The 20,368-nt window shown below is 39.7% G+C and overlaps 1 protein-coding gene across 1 annotated transcript in view; it reads left to right on the forward strand.

Annotated features, from left to right (window-relative positions):
* The window catches only part of LOC122664482 (THO complex subunit 1-like), a 112,369-nt gene that overhangs the window by 28,692 nt on the left and 63,309 nt on the right, over positions 1 to 20,368 (forward strand). The window contains exons 5-12 of the mRNA XM_043860315.1: positions 2,552 to 2,697; positions 2,867 to 2,938; positions 8,822 to 8,894; positions 8,991 to 9,056; positions 9,188 to 9,234; positions 16,646 to 16,717; positions 16,882 to 17,007; positions 17,123 to 17,188. Coding sequence (XP_043716250.1) covers positions 2,552 to 2,697; positions 2,867 to 2,938; positions 8,822 to 8,894; positions 8,991 to 9,056; positions 9,188 to 9,234; positions 16,646 to 16,717; positions 16,882 to 17,007; positions 17,123 to 17,188 — 668 coding nt within the window. The remainder of the gene's footprint in view (positions 1 to 2,551; positions 2,698 to 2,866; positions 2,939 to 8,821; positions 8,895 to 8,990; positions 9,057 to 9,187; positions 9,235 to 16,645; positions 16,718 to 16,881; positions 17,008 to 17,122; positions 17,189 to 20,368) is intronic.

Below are 20,368 nucleotides of genomic sequence, written 5' to 3' on the forward strand. Positions count from 1 at the left end.
CTATCTTTCTATGACACGCCCAGATATCTCTTACGCAGTGGGAGTTGTGAGCCAATTCATGCATGCCCCCAAGAGTGGCCACTTGGATGCTGTGTATCGCATTCTTAGATATTTGAAGTCTTCTCCAGGGAAAGGACTGTTGTATGCAAGACACAGTCACTTGAGAGTGGAAGGTTTCACTGATGCCGATTGGGCTAGATCCATTACAGACAGGAGATCTACCTCGGGTTATTGTACCTTTGTAGGAGGTAACTTAGTCACATGGAGAAGCAAAAAACAACATGTTGTAGCCAGATCTAGTGCAGAGGCAGAATTTAGAGCTATGGCTCATGGAGTGTGTGAACTCATTTGGTTGAAGAGACTAGTTCAAGAATTGGGATTTGACACTGAAGGGCCTATGAGACTCTACTGTGACAATAAGGCTGCCATCAGTATTGCTCACAATCCTGTCCAACATGACCGAACTAAGCACATTGAGGTTGATAGACACTTCATCAAGGAGAAGATAGACTCTGGTTGTATTTGTACTCCTTTTGTGAAGACTGGTGATCAGGTGGCAGACATCTTCATCAAGGCTCTTGCTTCTCCTCAGTTTAGTACTCTCCTAAGCAAGCTGGGAATGCATGATATATATTCTCCAGCTTGAGGGGAGTGTTAGATGTGTATAGCCTTGTAATAAGGGTAGTTTTGGTACTAGTCTTATTACTAGTTACCTTATTATGTAATTCTGTATTTTCTACTTTTTTACCTTTTACCTCCCTAGGGAGTTAGTTGTAATACTTTCATTTATGACATTGAAGTAATATAGATGTGTGGAGATGTCTCTCCAACACAAGTAATTACAACCGAAACTACTCTCCTCTCTTCTCTCTTGTCTCTTGTCTCCTTCTTCCTTCTCCTACTTCTCCTACTTCTCCCTCTTCTCCTTCTCACCTCCTTAACCTAAAATCTAACTGCCAACACATAAGCTGATCTCAAGGCATGGATGTACTCAAATTACAGGCTAATGAAGCACCAGGTTCGAACACACAGAGCCCATTCATGTAACAGACACTGCCAATATCTTTTCCAAGACTTGGGGTCCTGATGGGAGCTGAGAACTTGATTAACAGTTAGAAGGCCCGGAACAAGTGTCCCACATTGCTTCTGACATTTTACAAACACTTGGATGGGTCCTTGGGAATTTTCCAACACAACCACCTTACAGTACATACTACATGACCCCACACAGAACAAACACTCCATAGCACAATAATAGCCAACAACAGGCTCAACTAAGCATTCACAATTATTTTATATTGCCAGATTAGAAGCAGGTCTTAGTTTCATCCAACACCACATTCTTCTAGGAATTGATCCAGGTTCTTAACAACAATAGCATCAGTAAAGAGCAAAAGAGAATACTCCAAAGCAGTTGACAATGCCTCCCATCGTCGACCATACACATCAGAAGTTCAGAACAAGCAGGCACCGTGACACTCATCATTTTCATACAAAACCAGAAACCGGTGATAAGATTACAATAACAAACCAGCTAGCTGGACACTGCATGTGCTTTCTTGGAGTCCCAACAATCACTTTCAAATTGTGAAGGGAATTAAAATAATTCAGACTCAAGTGGCCTTGACTCCAGCTTAGAAAATGAGAGACTCAGGAGTCCATCACATATCTGGGTATTTGGTTCTGAATTCTGATGAAAAAATCCATAAAGAATGCCACACTATGCTGATAATCCATCAGTTCTAAGAAACTTCTGTAAGTTAGGATGTATTCAAATATGCCCTTCCTTTTGCTAAAACTGATTTTGTGGCTTCCTACCCCATGCGTGAAATCATGGGAACTTGAGAAACTGCTAATTCCTTCTTATACTCTCAAACCAGTGAGTGAAAAAAGGATCTTGGTGCTCTCACAGCAAGTTGTTTTGCTTGGTCCCTTAGTGAGAAGAGGAAATGAGTAAGAGAGATGGACTGATGGAGAGAGAAGAGGCAGAGTTAGTGGCTTGACACTCCCTCCTCCATTTCAATGCGTTTCATATTAAATGGTAAAAGACAGTAATGCCCCTAAGTGAAATATACATCTTATACCATATGGACCATAATTCTCTCCCCAATACATTGGCTTCAACCTGCCTGATTTCAATCAGGGTAGGGGATTTGGTGCAAACGCACCTGTAGAGTGTCTCTACAGACGCATGTTTGTATGATTACTGTATTGTTTATAGACAGTGAATGCTGTTGTAGTACTCAGGCTATTCACACTTTGAACAAGAAGATATGTTGCCTCAAAAAGTATATGTGTGCAAACAGCCAACTGTGCCCTTGGAGCACTTTGTATCTGCAGGCACATGGGTTAGCAGTTCTTTTGTGTTTATAGACAGTGAATACTACTGGCTCAGGCTATTCAAAAAGAATCAACTCATTAATGTCGTCTCAAGAAATCTACACTTTTCTTTGTTAATGTTTCTTTCTCCTATACCTTTTCTAAAGTTTCTGAGAGATTTTTCCTATGATCACATCTTTTGTATTTTGATGTTCTTGTGTTTCTTTTCTAGACATTGTTCTGTATCTTTGTGAGAGAGGTCATGTTGAGGGTGGTACGATATTCCAACTGCTGGAAGATTTGACTGAAATGTCTACTATGAGAGACTGCAAAGAAGTTTTTGCTTATATAGAGAGTAAGCAAGACATACTGGGGAAGGTGTGTAAACTTTTTTTGTTCTACTTTATACTGCAATTTGTATCTAGTCATCTTTTTTGTGGTTAAGATTATCAACACCCTGCACAGTTTGTATCTAGTCATCTTTGTTGTGGTTAAGATTATTATCTCCGTACTTGATTACGACTAGTTTTGCATTCATTATGTGCAGCAAGAGTTGTTTGGGCGAGGGAAGCTTGTGATGTTGAGGACATGCAATCAGCTTCTTCGTCGCCTCTCAAAGGTTGGGTTCATGTACCTAAAGTATATAATTTCTTAATGGGTTCTATGATTTGTTTCAACTTTGTAAGAAAGTTGGTCTCACTAGCTGTAAGAAAATCCTGATCTCAATAAGGAAAGAATTTTCTAATGAATTGATAGATCTGTAGTTGGGAACTTGACAAATTACTCTCTATTACCATTACTAACCAAGGACAAAATGATCTTTTAATAAAAGGAGTAAGACTCAAATATAGCGAAATACAATAGGAAGACTCTAAACCAGACTTGTGTGAATGAACTAAAACTTTCTAAGGGCTACACCTTTCAGACTAGGACTTAATAGGCTTACTGAAGACTACAGAATGACATGAACCACCCCGTAGAAGATCAGGATACAGAAATTTAATAGAGACAATGATGCAGATCACAGTGAAGAGAAAGAAGGTTTGCGATTCTACTACAATACCTGCAGATCTGGTTTTAAGATCACTTAGAAGATTTGATTTAAATATCATCTAGAAGATTACAAGAGGATTGAGTGAAGATCTTCTAGGAGAATACAAAATTTGCATGGAGAATATTTTGTTGGCAACTATGGGACATAGGCTCTTATTTAGCAGCTTCTTTTATTGTAAAATATAGCTACTAGTTAGCTTAGCAATTAAGTACTTCAGTTACTTTTTGTACTGTTACTAGTTACTTTTATTTTGGTTATTCTTTCTTAACTATGGAGATTTACTATTTTTGTTAGGATCCTCTTACCATAATAGAGATTTTTTAATTTTTTTTCGTTGAGATTAGAAATAAAAAGAGAGGGGCTGTACTCTAGCCAACGATTTTCGACAAAAGAAAAGATGGTGACTTTATGTTTTTTCCTTGTGTGATGCAAAATAGGCTGTGAGATACAGTTGCAAGGGAAGAGGCTTACATGGCCGGTGTGACGCTAATCGAGGCTTAAGTGCGATGCCTAAGTCATATCTTTTTTATTGCTTTCATATGTTAAAAAAAATTATGTTATTGATTTTGCCCCTATATCATTGATCTTGTTGCAGAGGCTGGGCCTTGGTGCAACGGTAAAGGTTGCTCCATTGTGACCAAGTGGTCACAGGTTCAAGTCTGGAAACAGCCGCATTGTAAAAGCAGGGGTAAGGCTGCGTACATTATGACCCTCCCCAAACCCTGCAGTGGCGGGAGCCTTGTGCACTGGGTACGCCCTTTGTTTTTTTTTGTTTAATCATTGATCTTGTTGCAATTGATCTCCCGCTGGTTCTTTTCCTGCTTCGAGATCAACTTTGAATCATTTGGTATTAGAGCCATGGATGGGCGGCAGATGAAGTCGACGGTTGCTGAGTTCCACTTCCGAATGAAGGCTGATCATGCGGATCTGATTCCTTGAATTATCGAAACTCGAGGACGGGTTTTTCCAAGCTGGGGATAACTGATGTAGATCATACTGAAAAGAAAGAAGGTTTGCGACTATGGTAAAACACATGTGGATCTAATTTTTATATCTCCTAGAAGATTTGATTTGAAGATCATTCAGATGATTGCAAGAAGATTGCGTGAAGATCTTCTAGAAGATTACAAAAAGATTGCATGGAGAATATTCTGCTGGATATTCCAGCAGCCTTTTGGCAACCATGGGGCTCATATGTAGTGGTTTCTTTTATTGTAAATCCAAGTTACTAGGAATCTTGGAAATTAAGTACTTTTGTTATTGTTTTTATAATTACTAGTTACTTTCTATTTTGGTGACTCTTTAATGCAATCTGAAAATCTAGATTATGAATTTCAAATTCAAGCAGGTCCAATAATCAAATCTGAGATAAAGGAAGCAATTGCGTTGTTTAGGAAAGAAATCAGATCGATGGAAGGGGAGGGAATAAGCGATGAGATCGATCTTCTTGGGACTTGGGAGGAAGAAGAGAGAAGAAGATAACAAAAAGGAAGAAATTAGGTATGGGATGCCAATCCCATATGCATTGCTCGAAAGCACCAAAACTCATATTCTTTAGTCAAAATCATCTTTAATTGATGGGAGTGTATTACATAAATAAAGACCTGTTAAAATTCTTAAAATTACTCAAGAAAGGATTACTAATCACAATCACACTCAATAAAATAAATAGTCTCAAAACAGAACTCTATCTAGCTATTAAGTATTCTAATTTAACTCAAACACCTACTAATCACATGTACTAGGGCTTGTAAATTAGGCCCATTACAAAGAAACTCAAGAAAATAAAAGGCCCAATCTATAATATAACTACTCCGAAGTCAATTTCAGCCCATTGGACTGCCATAAGCATCTAATGGGCCTCCCAAGCTTGTGCGTAGGGCTCCATACAGTATTAATGTCTAATTCAACTGCATCAATTCCCCCGATATTGAGAAAAACTCATCCTCGAGTTTTGTAAAAGGTCAGAAATTGAAGAGCCCGGAAGAATGTCTCATGCTCTGCATCAATATCATGAATTAAGTATGGAAGATGAAACGTTGATGGCGTATCCTTGTCTTAATATCTATGGGGAATAACAAGCTCAATATGTAAAAACATCCATCATTGCCGTAGCCTATTGTTGATTCACCCATATTAATCATCTTGTCCCCTTTTACCGTTACTTGTGGTACTACATCAGAGCAATCTTCCTCTTGTGTTGATCCTTTCGGCTCATCCTGTGGCTGTAATCATAGTTGTCAAGGCGGCAAGGCAACCCAAGGCGATGGAGGGGTGCTTAAGCGTTTAGACGACCAAGGCGTCCAAGTTTTTTTTTTTAAATTTCCTCTCTTTTCTAACATTATTTAGTATGTTACAATATATACCTTATATCAGCAAAATCAATATTAAGCTACATCAAGTCATAAAAAATCAAAATTAAGTCACATTGAGTCATAAAAAATCAATATTAAGCCGCATCAAGTCATAAAAAATCAACATAAAACTAGAAGACAACAGAACTGAAGAAGCAAGCTATTGGAAGTTTGAAACAATCAAAACATACAGATGGTTTATACTGTTGTTGGAATTGTTCATTGTCATGGTGTACTAGTCTCACATAATTTATACTGTTCTTAGAAAATATGACCTTATCTATAATTAATTAAATTGCTCTCAATTTAGAGAAATGTTCTTGTTCTCTAAGAAGTTTAACTGGTCAAATGATTTTATTTTTACATGAGACTTTTTGTATTAGGTATAACACAATACCAGCTTTCCAACAAATCCAATATTGCTTAAATCTGATTTATATTGAAAGAATTATGTTCTGGTCGAAGCTTATTTGGTGTGCGTGAATGCTGTCAAAATCCAGTTTTTGTTCTTGAATTGGGGGATTGACTTTTTACCCTTTTGGAATTTTATTTTTTAACTATTTTTATTGGATTCAAATAGAGGATATTTGCTTATTTATGAATAATATCTTAAGTAAACGATTCATTTACTTAAATGATATTTGGCATGAATAAGGGCCAAAACATTTGATACTATTAAGGCGACAGCTGCCTAGACACCCAAAATTCACTTGGACGCCTAGGCGGCGCCTTGACAACTATGGCTGCAATGTTAGTGCCGCTTCCTTTGGCTCCGAGCATACTTTATCAACAAATCCTTTCAAAACAAACGTGTGTCGTAGATGAGAAGGCTTTAAAGGGCGTACCCAGTGCATGAGGCTTCTGCCACTGCGGGGTATAGGGAAGGTCATAATGTACGGATTGTACGCAGCCTTACCCCCGCTTCGGAGAGAGGCTGTTTCCTGATTCAAACCCGCAATTACTAGATCGCAATGGAGTAACCTTACTGTTGCGTTGGTGTCTGCTCTCTCATTGCATTGTAGACGAGAGAAGGCTTTAGAATGCACAATTGCTATTGCGATCAACCACACCTTTTTGCTCTTCTAACCATTGCTGACCAACTTTAATGATGCATTTGGAAGATTCAAATATCTCACAATAAACACCTTCATAATATTGGGAAATTGAGAATTCGGCGAAGACATCATCTTTAGGTCAATAATAATCTCGTTGGTCTATGATAACATTTCCACCATAAACCACGAGATGTAATTGTCACTCTGCCTGTCATCTATGAGTAAAAGAACAGTTTTTTCTGTTGGGCAAACAAACCCTAGTCTTGAGCATAAAGGAATCCGTGGCCAGGATTGCATTGACACCAAATAATGCAATCTGAAAATCCTGATTAGCATTCCCAATAGTCAAATCTGTGATCAGATCTGAGATAATGGAAGCAATTGTGTTGTAAGGAAAGAAATCAGATTGATGGAAGGGGAGGGAAAAGAGATGAGATCGATCTTCTTGGGAGGAAGAAGAGAGAAGAGATCAGAATAAGAGAGAGTTAGCTATGGGATACCAATCCCATATGCACTGCTCAAAAGCATCAAAACTCTTAAAAAAATTATATTTTTTATGTAAATGATCTCTAATTGATGAGGGTGTATTACATATAAAGACCTTTTAAAATTCCTAAATTGACTCAGAAAAGGACTCCTAATCACACACACACGCGATAAAGTAAATAACTCAAAACAGAACTCTATCTAGCTAATAAGTATTCTAATTTAACTCAAACACTTAACTACTAATCCCGTGTACTAACTTTATCCCCACTTTATGGGTTTATAAATCAGGCCTATTTCAATGAAACCCAAGAAAATAAAAGGCCCAACCTATTTAATAATATTTTTTGGGGTGAATAACTTAAAATATAATTACTCAAAGGCCAAAGGTCAATTCAGCCTATTGGACTACCATAAGCACCTTATAGGCTTCCCAAGCTTGCACATTGGCCTACATATGGGATTAATGTCTAATTCAACTGCATCACTCTTCCTTAGCTATGGAGAGTTACTATTATTGTAAGAGACCCTCCTACCATAATAAAGGTTTCCTACTTTGTTTTTAATTGGGATTATAAATGAAAAGAGAGGGGCTGTACTCTATTTAAAGATTTTAGACAAAAGAAAGATGATGGCTTTATGTTGTTTTTCCTTGTGAGATGCAATATGGGCTGTGAGATGCAGTTGAAAGGTGTGAGAGGCTTTGCATGGTTGGTGACTTGGTGTGATGCTAATCGAGGCTTAGGTGGGATTCCTAAGTTATATCCTTTTATTTTCTTTTTTGTGTGTAAAAAAAAAAGAGGGAAAAAAAAAATCTGTTATTGATTTTTGTTCATCCCTGTATCATGGATCCTGTTGCAATTGACTGATTCTTTCCCTTGTTTGAGATCGACTTTGCATTAGACAACTATCGCAAGAATCCTCTTTTCTGCCCATCTATTGCTCTGTTTTTACTATGCTGTTCATCTGGTTCTGCCCATGCATTTCTGGCCTAGCTTTGCTGTCTCAGATGGCTCTATTGAATGTAAATAATCTCCAGCAAGCTTCAATCATAGTGAGAGTCTCTACATCATCTATGATGTTTGCCTTTTTATGATGCTATGACTGGCTAGAGTCTTAGAGATTCACAGGCTGGTACATGCAGTAGTTTTTTGATGCTTTTTTTTCTCGTTTCTTTTTTTTTTTTTTTTTTTCCTTTTTTGCAGATAAATAAATTGCAAGATATGTAGTTGTTTGACTTTATGAAAAAATCTGTTGATAGTTCGATGATATTTTAAGACTCATGCTGAAATATATAAATACTTTACTGTGTTGTCTAAAGCTCTTAATTATCTCTAGATTTTGAAAGGATTGGTTAAAGAATAGGAAGAAAAACTTAAAAAGCTACTAAGTTGTCCTAAATAAAATTTTCCTCATACAGTCAGAGTTTTTAGTTCTTATGTATGGTAGAAATATCTTCTTGTCCTCTTGATTTCCAATATTAATGAAAGTTTCTTTGCCCTGTTTCTTTTTGGTTTTCTGTCATTGAACTGATGACAATCCTCACTTTTTAGGCGAATGATGTGGTATTCTGTGGACGAATAATTATGTTTCTGGCTCATTTTTTCCCATTGTCAGAACGTTCGGGTAGTTGATTTGAACTTTCTCACTTATCTTCTTTTTTCTTTTTGCTCTTTTTTTTTTGTGTATCTTGTTGTTGTACCTTTTTTCTGATGCATGCAGCTGTGAATATAAAGGGAGTTTTTAACACTTCAAATGAGACAAAATATGAGAAGGATGCTCCTGATGGTACTCTAATCTAATGCAATTCTTAATTAACATAGTTTTCCTTTATATTATCTTTTTGCTTCTATTTGCAATTTTTGGATGGCTACTATGTTTCCTCTGTCTAATACGAAGCTCTTCTACTGGAATTTCAGGCATTTCTGTTGATTTCAACTTTTACAAGACGTTTTGGAGTTTACAGGTCAGTAATGCTATTCCTTTGCCTTCAATAAGGGGAATCTGTAGAAGAATTATCTGTTCCTCTGTGCTTCTGTTCATTTTTTCTTGATATGGAATTGTTTCTTTTCAGTTTATTATTTTTATTCGGCATCTAGTTAATATAGTTGAGCACCCCTATGGAGAGATTTCTTATTGGGCACTGTTATCTGCTATGTGGCAGTTTAGTCAGTGCTGAAATGTTGTGAACAGGTTGTTAACATCACCATTGACTCATGTGGTAAGTTTCAGTCCAAAAGCATTAAACTATATGGCATAATCAGTAGCTCAATTTGGGCAAGACTCGAGATTTTAATAGCGGGGGAAAAGATTCAATAAATGGTGGGCCAACTGATTGAGTTGGCATTTCAAGTTGATATATGGCCAATCCACATGGTCTTCTATATATGCAATGGTAAGAATTGCTACATCAGCCCTCCCCTATTTTGACATTTGGAGATACCAAGGGAACAACATTCACAGGATGGTCGGCCATATGTTTGAGATGGGCACTTAGGTTATAAATTTGACATGTCGGTAATTTAAGGGGTTGTTTATCATTCAAATGGTTTGATTGGCCATTCCAGCTTCCACATGGCAGAACCGTGCCATTCACCTGGAGAGTTTTTCCATTTTAAGTTTAACCTCTGACCTTTTCAAGTTCATATAAGCTAATCATAAAAAAAACTGAGATTTTTTGGTAGAAGTTGTGGCTCCCCATTTCACAAAATTTGTGGCTCCCTCTAAATATAAAAAATCAGTAAATGTTCCCATTACCTGTGTTCTGGAACATGAGGTTGAACTTGAATGAAAACAATTTCAAGGGTTGCTGATTGGGCATCTTTGAGAGGTAAGAGGAGAGATCCTTTTAATTTCGTTTGCAGTTGGGATAAAGCTTAGTTGAATTGAATTTCTGTAGCTACTTTTTTGATTCCAATGAAGTGAATTGAAACATTACTTGCTGCCTCGACTCTTACTAATAAAGTCCTTTCATACTGTCAGTCTGTCATATTGGTTAGGTGGCTATTCAGACTGATGTGACATCTTTAGGAGTCAAGAGAGTTATTTCTATCTGTAGGGCTATACCTAAAAAGCTAATGACTTAGCTTCCATTGATTTTCGTGGTTCTTATTTCTGAGAGAAAAATTTTAATGCTTCCTCTGTTTCTCTCCCCATCCCTATCTTTATTTTCACACTCCGGCCCAAGTAGTAAGGGCATGGTGTGACTGGATGCCAACCGACATCAAACCAACCGCCAGGATCGCAAGTACAGTACTCCCATTCACAATTATAACAATACAGAAATCAAAATGCAGCAAAAAAGAACAATAATAATAATAACAACAATAATAAGAGAGAGTCTAAGTGATAAGCATATTATATTGATTTAAAACTTGCATTTACACTGTACAATTCTTAAAAGTAAATATAAGTTCAAAAGTGTAAGAAGACACAATATGTTTATCTATAACAAAAGTATAATATAAACACAAAAGAAACATAGCCTAGTCTGTCAGGCCACTTCACAGAAATGCGCACGCATCACACACGCATGAAACATCATGTACTTCAAACTCCTGCCCCGCACGACCATCATTGGTGTGGAAGTCCAAAGCAGCATCAAATCCAACTCCTGGTTCCTCACAACCAGCCATAGTATCTGAAAAAGTAAATATTCGCGGGGATGAGCTCCACTGAGCTCAACGAGGGAAATCATACAAATAGATGCAAATAGTCCATGATGCATGTCTTAAGTCTAAGCATGCAACGAGCAACAGATCTAGGTCTCATGAGGTTAAATGCTACTGTAACAGGTATGATATTCTCAGTTCCTGGATTACACATCGAACCCTAAGAATACCACTCTGCTACGGTGGAGACCTGCCAGTATCGGAATTATGCATCGGTCCCTAGCAAACCCCCAATGTTAACCTTACTGTTTATCCCATTCCGGAAATACTCTTTGGACCTAAAACAGTGAATGACATTTCGAAATCATCCCTTTGGACCTTCCACACGTTATCCAACACCTTACCCTTGTTGGTAAAGGTTGTAACATTGGGTTTATGATAACCTAACCATATGCATCTTCTAACATGAATGTCATATGATTCAATAATAAGTCTTAAAGCAAATTAGTTCCATCATCATCTCTCAATCTCATTCCTAAATCATAAATAATATTCTGCATATGCATCATGGAATGCAACCTGACATCATGCATACATCAAATGCAATAAGAAAAACTATAAACATATATGAACATAATAACTCTATTATGATAGATGAACAAGTGCAACAAGCATAAATAGAAAAAAATAGTAATAAGCACTCTCAAATTAAGGTCAAATCCACTCGCCTTGAATTGGAGAACTAACCAAGCTAAAAGAAGATCCAACTCATAAATAATTCCCACAAACAGAAGACTTACAGCCTAATTAAATAGTATAAATCATGAATTAGATCATGGTATAAACCCAAGCCAAAGCCCCAAACATTTAGGACACAATCAAAGGCAGCAGGGAAGGTCCGGATGGAGGTCGTCCCCTGGGACCGGTTGACCAGTTGGATGGCAGTGCCTCCATCCGGTGGCTGTTACGATGTACGGATCTGGGGTTTATTCTCATAGATCCTTCCATGCACATCCCCCGAATCATGAATTGTTAAAAAGGGATGAAAGTTATACCAATTGGGTTGAATCAACCCTAATTACATGTAGATTTTAGGACTTTTAAGGTCAAAATTCCTATTCTTTAGGTTTGGCTGAATTGAGTTATGAACTCAGCAGAAATTCAAGAGAGAAGAAGAATTGGGCAGATTAGAAAGGGTTTAACAGCCTACCTGAGATGTTTAGTGGTAGAGACCAGCAGGAATCCCAGCTGGCCAGCTTTCCCCAGACTTTCTCTCACCACTCCCTCTTCTCCAGGTCTTCCCTTTCTTTTCTTTCTTTTCTCTAGTGTAGAATTCAGAAGTTTGTTTGAGTTAGAAATGAATTCTAAAGGTAAGTATTGCTTACATTGGTAAGGCTACTAAGGTCCGTTTGGTTTGGGCCAAAATAGAATTAGTTTGGTTAATGTAATTTTCTAAACTAGTTAAAAGACAATTAACCCCATAGAATTTATAGTTAAGTCCTGGGATTGATGTCCCACGACATAAATGAGAATCCGATCGTAATAGTACACGGGTAGTTCGATCCACACGGGGATGTGGGTCCCATAAGAGAATTTAGTTTTCAGCCAATACTACACAAGTAAAATAATAGTTTTATATAATATTTATTAACGGGTTCTTACCTATGCTCCTGCCTAAGAGATTGATAGGTTTTGCATGCACACCTCTCAAGTCTCAACATACCTCGCATGCAAAACTTATGTGCTTCCATTAAGGTTCCTCAGATTCGAGAATGGCCATTTGAGTTTGCTCTTCGATATCCTCCATCGGTGAATCGAGGGATTGGTCCGAATTTACAACCGATACAAATCACAACATGGAGGCATATATGGTTGTTGAAACTGAACCTTAAAAGTATACAAGTTTAGTAAGACCGAAATTTAGAGGTGGGTCTCACACTCCCCCATCCTTAAAAGAAAATTTCGTCCTCGGAATTGACATTCCTGATATGCAGAAAAGGTGAGGATATCTTTCCCGCATCGAGTCTTCTCGCTCCCCAGATGCCTCATTAGAGGAGTGATTACTCCTTCTAACCTTAACATATGAGATGGTACGGTTTCTCAGGTTATGCTCTCTCTTATCTAGGATCTCTTCAGGTACCTCTTCATATGTCAGGTCAACAACAAGTTTAGCAGGCTGTTGAGTTAGAAGATATGTTGAGTTTGGTATGTATTGTCTCAACATGGAGACATGGAAGACATCATGAACACCTGCTAGTGATGGAGGTAGTGCTAGCTTATAAGGCACTGCTCCAACTTTGGCTAAGATCTCAAAAGGGCCAATGTATCTTGGATTTAGTTTCCCTCTCTTACCAAAACGTACAACTCCTTTGGTTGGAGATACCTTGAAAAAAGCCTTCTCTCCAACATTGAACTCTATGTGCTGTCTTCTCTTATCAGCATAGCTTTTCTGTCGATTCTGGGCAACCTTGATCTTCTCTTTGATGAGTTTAACCTTCTTACAAGTGGTTTGGATCAATTCTGGGCCCAAGTTACGCCGCTCACCAACTTCATCCCAATACAATGGGGTGCGACAAATCCTTCCATAAAGTGCTTTGAAGGATGTCACGTCAGTAGTTGCGTGATAGGCTGTTATTGTAGGCAAATTCAATTAAAGAAAGATGATCTCCGCCCCCCCCCCCCCCCCCCACACCCCCCCCCCCCCCCCCCCCCCCCCCCCCCCCCCCCCCCCCCCCCCCCCCCCCCCCCCCCCCCCCCCCCCCCCCCCCCCCCCCTCTCAAAACCCAAGTCCGTAAAATCATCAACTACCCATACCTACCCTCTCTCCTAACAAATACCTACCCTTCCCCTCCCCCCCCACGGTTACAAGGGCTCATCTTCATCGCAATACTCAAAAAGATGACATCAACCCAATCAACCTACCCCACTAGCATCTACCATAATATGCCAAGGGGGGCTCAATGGCGCGTAAAATCCCCCCTCCACCCCATCTCAACCACCCTACGGATCCCCCCCCCCCCCCCCCCCCCCCCCACCCCCCCCCCCCCCCCCCCAAACCCCCCCCCCCCCCCCCCCCCCCCCCCCCCCCCCCCCCCCCCCCCCCCCCCCTTCACCACACGGCGTGCGGGGGGCCCCCCCCCCCCCCCCCCCCCCCCCCCCCCCCCCCCCCCCCCCCCCCCCCCCCCCCCCCCCCCCCCCCCCCCCCCCCCTCCCCCCCCCCCCCCCCCCCCCCCCCCCCCCCCCCCCCCCCCCCCCCCCCCCCCCCCAAATCTATTTTTTCCTTTTTTTTTTTTTTTTATTTTTTCTTATTCAAAAGATTAAGAAAAATAAAGAAAGACCGCCAGACGTGGGTCTAACAATATTTAATTTTACCATCTGATTCTAATTTATTTGAGAACAATAGGGAAAAAAACCAACAGGGAAATCGGCCTCAAATCAACTATATATATCATAAATCCACACTCAGTTTAGTTCCTTAAATAATGAAATTAGGCTGGATGATGAGCTTAGATGACCCTCCGCCTAGGAGCTGACCAGGCTTGAAGGGAGAGGATTCTTTCCCCCACCCCCCCACAGAAATACGAATTTATAAGGTTTTAATGACACTATTGCTACTTTACAGCGCATATCTCGCGCTTAGTTCCACGTTAAATGGACCTCACGAAAAGAATTCCCCCCTATACTCGGCCCGGATTACACATCGGACCCTAAGAATACTACTCTGCTACGGTGGAGACCTGCCAGTACCGGAATTATGCATCGGTCCCTAACAAACCCCTAATGTTAACCCTACTGTTTATCCCATTCCGGAAATACTCTTCAGATCTATGCCAATAAATGGCATTTCGGAATCATCCATTCATACCTACAACGGGTTATCCAACACCTCACCCCTGTTGGTAAGAGTCGTAGCATTGGGTTTATGATAACCTAATAATATGCAACTTTTAACACGAATTTCATATAATTCAATAATAAGTAGTAAAGCAAATCTGTTCCATCATCATCTCTTAATCACATCATTCATAAACCACAAATAATATTATGCATATGCATTATGGAATGCAACCTAACATCATGCATGCATCTAATGTAATAAGAAAAACTATAAACATACATAAACATAACTCTATTATGATGGACGAACAGGTGCAGCAAACATAAATTGAAAAAAAAACAGTAATAAACACTCTCAAATTAAGATCAAATCCACCCACCTTGAGTTGAAGAACTAACCAAGCCAAAAGAAGATCCAACTCACAAGTAATCCTCACCAACAGAAGAGTTACAGCCTAATTAAATAGTATAAATCATGAATTAGATCATGGGATAAACCCAAGCCAAAGCCCCAAACATTTATGACACAATCAGAGGTAGCAGGGAAGGACCGGATGGAGGTTGCCCCTGGGTCCGGTTGACCCGTTGGATGGCAGTGCCTCCATCCGGTGGCTGTTACAGTGTACGGATTTGGGGTTTATTCTCATGGATCCTTCCATACACAACCCCCAAATCATGAATTGTTAAGAAGGGATGAAAGGTATACCAGTTGGGTTGAATCAACCCAATTGCAGGTATATTTTAGGGCTTTTAAGGTCAAAATTTCTATTTTTTAGGTTTGGCTGAATTGAGTTATGAAATCAGCAGAAATTCAAGAGAGAAGAAGAATTTGACAGATTAGAAAGGGTTTAACAGCCTACCTGAGATGTTCAGTGGCAGAGACTAGCAACAATCCCAGCCAGCCAGCTTTCCCCAGACTTTCTCTCACCAGTTCCCTCTTCTCCAGGTCTTCTCTTTCTTTTCTTTCTTTTCTCTAGAGCAGAATTCAGAGGTTTGTTTGAGTTAGAAATGAATTCTAAAGCTAAGTATTGCTTATATAGGTAAGGCTACTAGGGTTCGTTTGGTTTGGGCCAAAATAGAATTAGTTTGGTTAATGTAATTCTCTAAAGTAATTAAAAGACAATTAACCCCATAAGGACTTATAGTTAAGTTCCAAGATTGATGTCCCGTGACATAAATAAGAACCTGGTCCTGATGGTATACGAGTTGCTCGATCCACACGGGAATGTGGGTCCCACGGGAGAAAATTTAGTTTTCAGCCATTACTTCACAAGTAAAACATTAGTTTTATATAGTATTTATTCGGGTTCTTACCTATGCTCCCGCCTAAGAGATTGATAGGTTTTGCATGCACACCTCCCAACATACCTCGCATGCAAAACTTATGTGCTGGCTTCCATTAGTTTCCTTAGATTCAATAATGGCCATTTGGGTTTGCTCTTCGATATCCTCCATCGGTGAATCGAGGGATTGGTCCGGGAGGCATACATGGTTGCTGAACCTGAACTTGAACCTGAAAGTATATAAGTTTAGTGAGACCGAATTTAGATGTGGATTTCACATTTATATTTGGGATATTTTTTGAGCATGTCTTTGTATGTTATCCTTATTCATCTGAAAAGCAAAAACAGCAATTTGCTATCAAACTGAATGTTTATTTGGTTTCCCATTTCACTGGCATTACCCACTATATATTTGTAATAGTCAGGTTATCTTTGCATGTGCTTATAATTTCAGTTATGTTTCATTGCCTACTAATTTTATGGTGCATATCTTCTTGTCCGCTGAAGTGGTGGGCCCAACAGTTAGGCAACGACAACTGTGGTTTATATCCCAGCAAAAGTTTTTAATTTTGGAAGTTGCTTTTATTTGGTGTAGTGTTTTTCCCCTCTTTCCCCATCTTATACTTTTTGCTTGATTTGTTTTCAGGAACATTTCTGCAATCCTGGACCCACAACACTTGCTCCAACCAAATGGCAGAAATTTGCATCAAATTTAATGGTATATCTTTTTCTTCTTAAAACATGTTCTGGGCATTTTATTTGGCCAATGTTCTACTGATGTATTTTGTAGAGATGAAAGAGCTGTTTACTGTTTGATCTATGCCATGGTCAAATTAAATGATTCCAAAATTAAATGATTCCATTGAACTGTCATATGCCTAGGTTGTTTTAGATACCTTTGAAGCTCAACCTTTGAGTGATGATGATGGAAATACAAACAATCTCGAGGAAGAAGCGGCAACTTTCAGCATAAAATATCTTACAAGCAGTAAACTGATGGGTTTAGAGGTAAATGGAGTTAAAAGATTCATTCAATTGGGGTCTTGTAGAAAATGCATCATCTCTTTGGGTTTATTGACATTGCAGTCACTTCTTTTTGCATTATTTTTTGTGCTATCGTCAGTTGAAAGATCCAAGTTTCCGACGCCATATTCTTGTCCAGTGCCTTATATTGTTCGATTATTTCAAGGTGATGATCCTAAACTGCTATTTCCCCCTTTTTTGTGGAAACAACTCCTACATTAGTTCTATCAACTTGCTGGTGGCTGTGAACTTGTTATATAGACTAATCTCTTGGTTATTGATGTTAGAGGTGTTTTCACATATATATCATATACGGGAGCATGTGTTGTTAAATGCCACTTTTGTTGTTTCTGTCCATTCCATTATGTTTATTGTCTCATTTCCAACTTTATTGTTAACTTAAATACTGATGACCCCAAGTTGACACTGTGAGAGAGAGAAAGGAAAGCTTCTATCTTATGTTGACCGTCATGAGCTGATAAGATTGTTGCAAATCAGAACTCAACTAATCACATTTGGGGTGAAGGAAGAAAGATGAAAGAAGAAGAAGAAAGAGAGGGAGAAGAAGTTGCCGCAAGAGAGAAGGAGAGAAGCCTGCGATAGGTAAATTAGAATACACTATCGCAGGCAGACTCTCAATATATGATTAACTTTAGACAAAACAGAAGGTAAGGTTGTTAGGGATATATGAAATTACCCCTAACCCCTTACTTATTACAACCTTGCAAACTAGGTACAGAACTAATGTAACATAACATAAAACCCCAAAAAACCCAAAATATAAGACTAAAATACTCCTAATTTTCAACGAAGATCTGTCCTTCAGTATTTTTACATTTATTGGCCTGGCATTTTTGGGCTTCCTCAGTCCACTATTTCAAGCTTGGAATCCCTTGTGTGCCTTTCTTTGGAAGGGCTTGTTCGCTACCATTTCACCTAAAAGCTCAAACTGTTAGGGAAGGGCAGCGTCAATGGGACCTCCATCTCCCTCTTGCTTGATCCCTGGCATCCCCTAGGAGTCCTATACCATCTCATAGCCTCATAGGTGCCTGTTCGGTTTACTCATCTGGTATCCCCAAATCCGCACCGCTCTCCACTATCATCTCCCATGGAACCTGGTCTCCCCTCCCCCTCCATCCCTCTCATTCAGACAAGGTTATTTGGCTCCCCTCCCCTAATGGACTTTTTATTTCCATCTCTGCTTGGAATTTTGTTAGGCCCCTAGCCCCCTCAGCTCCTTGGCACAAATTAGTTTGGTTCAAAGGCCATATTCCCTGCCACAGCTTCAGTGTTTGGAGAACCCTTAAACTATGCCTCCCCACCCAATCCTTCATCGCCACATCCCTGCCCCCCCCCCCCCCTCTCCCCCCTCCCTCTTGTATTCTTTGTTGGAATGGTAGAGAGGACGTCTACCACCTTTTCTTTTCCTGCCCCTTAGCCTCCTCTATTTGGAAGAAAGCCTTAGACTCCATTTGGCCCCATAGTAGGAGACCCCTACCCTTCACTCGGGAGTGGCTTTGGTTGGATATGACTTTTTGTGGCAGTTCAGTCTGTGACACCGCAGACAAGCTCATGTTTGGGGCTATTATTTCTCACATTTGGATGGAGTGGAATCTTAGAAGATGGACATCCAACTCCCGTTCCATTGACTTGATTAGGAAAGTCATCTTCTTTGATGTCAGCTCTAGGGTTCATATGCTCCCCCATGGTCCTCTTTCTAATTTCCCTAGGAATAGGTGTGTTGTTGTATCCTGGGGTTTAAATGTGTCTCTTTTCCAGTCCTCTGGCCTGCTTTCCTAGGGCTTGAGGCTTGCAGGAAAATTCTTCCGATGCACTTCTGAGGAGTCGAACATTTGACCTCCTTGCTTTGATACCAAGTTAGATTTCAAGGAGAGTAAGAGAAACGGAGAAGGTGAGGTTAGGAAGAAGAAGAAGAAGAATATGGTAGCAAGTTGTGTGTGGGTAATTGCTTACTCTCCACTATATTGATTCACTAAGCGTAAGGAGAAATTACATCCTTACCCCACATGCTTATATATGTTAGCTAAGGAGGATGAAAGGTGAAAAGAACATTACAACATAACACATTACATCATAATACCCAAAGTATCCTTATTACATGAGATTACATTAAACTCTAACAGGGCTGTGAGTCACCTAAGTTTTTCCACCCTGTCAGTTGGGCATTAGTATGTCTCCCCAAAGAGGAGGGGGGCCTTGGCTTGAGAAGAATCAAAGATGTCAAACATGCTGGTATTCTCAAGTTTATTTGGAAGCTAGCAGCAAAGCGGAAGAATATTTGAGTAGATTGGATTTTCTCTCGGCCTCTGCGGCTCTGCGCAACAACTCTATCTGGATTCAGGGCTGCTCCTTTGGTTTCTGATGCTTCTTAGCAGCAAAGCTCAGACCTTTTGCTTATGGGATCTCATTAGGGCTCATGACTGCATAAAAGGCTGGCACAATTTGGTCTAGTTCAAGAACCACATCCCCCGCCACAACTTCACTGTCTAGAGGGTGTTTACCCGCTGCCTCCATATGCAGTCCTTCCTTATTTGCCTCAAATTCCAGTCTCCCCTCTGTGCACTGTGCTGCCTCTGAAGATGTGGAGAACCTCTTCTTTGCCTGCTCGTTCTCCTCAGCTGTTTAGATTGGTATTTTAGCTAAGTAGTGGCCTAGGAGAAGATCAATTCTTCCTTTTGATAGAGAATGGATCTAGGTTGACACGTCCTTTGCCGGGAAATCCTGTCGTGATAAGGTGGGAAAACTAGCTTTTGGTGCTACTGTCTCTCATATCCGGCTTGAGTGTAACCTGCGTAGGTGGACCTCCAAAGCTAGTCCTTCCAGCAAATCTGGAACTCCATTATGTTTGAAGTCAAAGCTATGATTTCAGGGGGCCCAGGTCGTTGTCCTGATTCTCCTACAAATATGCTTATTGTAAATTCTTGGGGTCTCTCCCTTCTATCCTACAAACCTGCGCCTCCTCCCCCCCACTATGTAAAAAGGCAGGGTTTGTTTTGTTGTATATTCTCTCTTTTCTCTTCTTTGGTAATGAATTTATTATTCACCCCCCCCCAAAAAAAATGACCCCATGAGTTGGATAAGCTTTATCTAAGTAAACTACTAACAAAATAAAATAATACCTCCCCTATATTTCAAACGATTGGGCCCCACAAATTAATAGAAGCTAATCTACTTTGAATTAAAAAATTATCCTATAGTTTGGGCCTATGATATGATAATGCTGCCAATTAATAAATACAAATCCAAGACGTTGATTTTGCGATCAAACCACGTCAAGCACAGCTGATCTTGCCCCTGCTCTCTGATATGTTTCTAAGAGTCTGGT

Source organism: Telopea speciosissima, chromosome 6 (genome assembly GCF_018873765.1).
Source record: "Telopea speciosissima isolate NSW1024214 ecotype Mountain lineage chromosome 6, Tspe_v1, whole genome shotgun sequence".
Classification (NCBI taxonomy): Eukaryota; Viridiplantae; Streptophyta; class Magnoliopsida; order Proteales; family Proteaceae; genus Telopea; species Telopea speciosissima.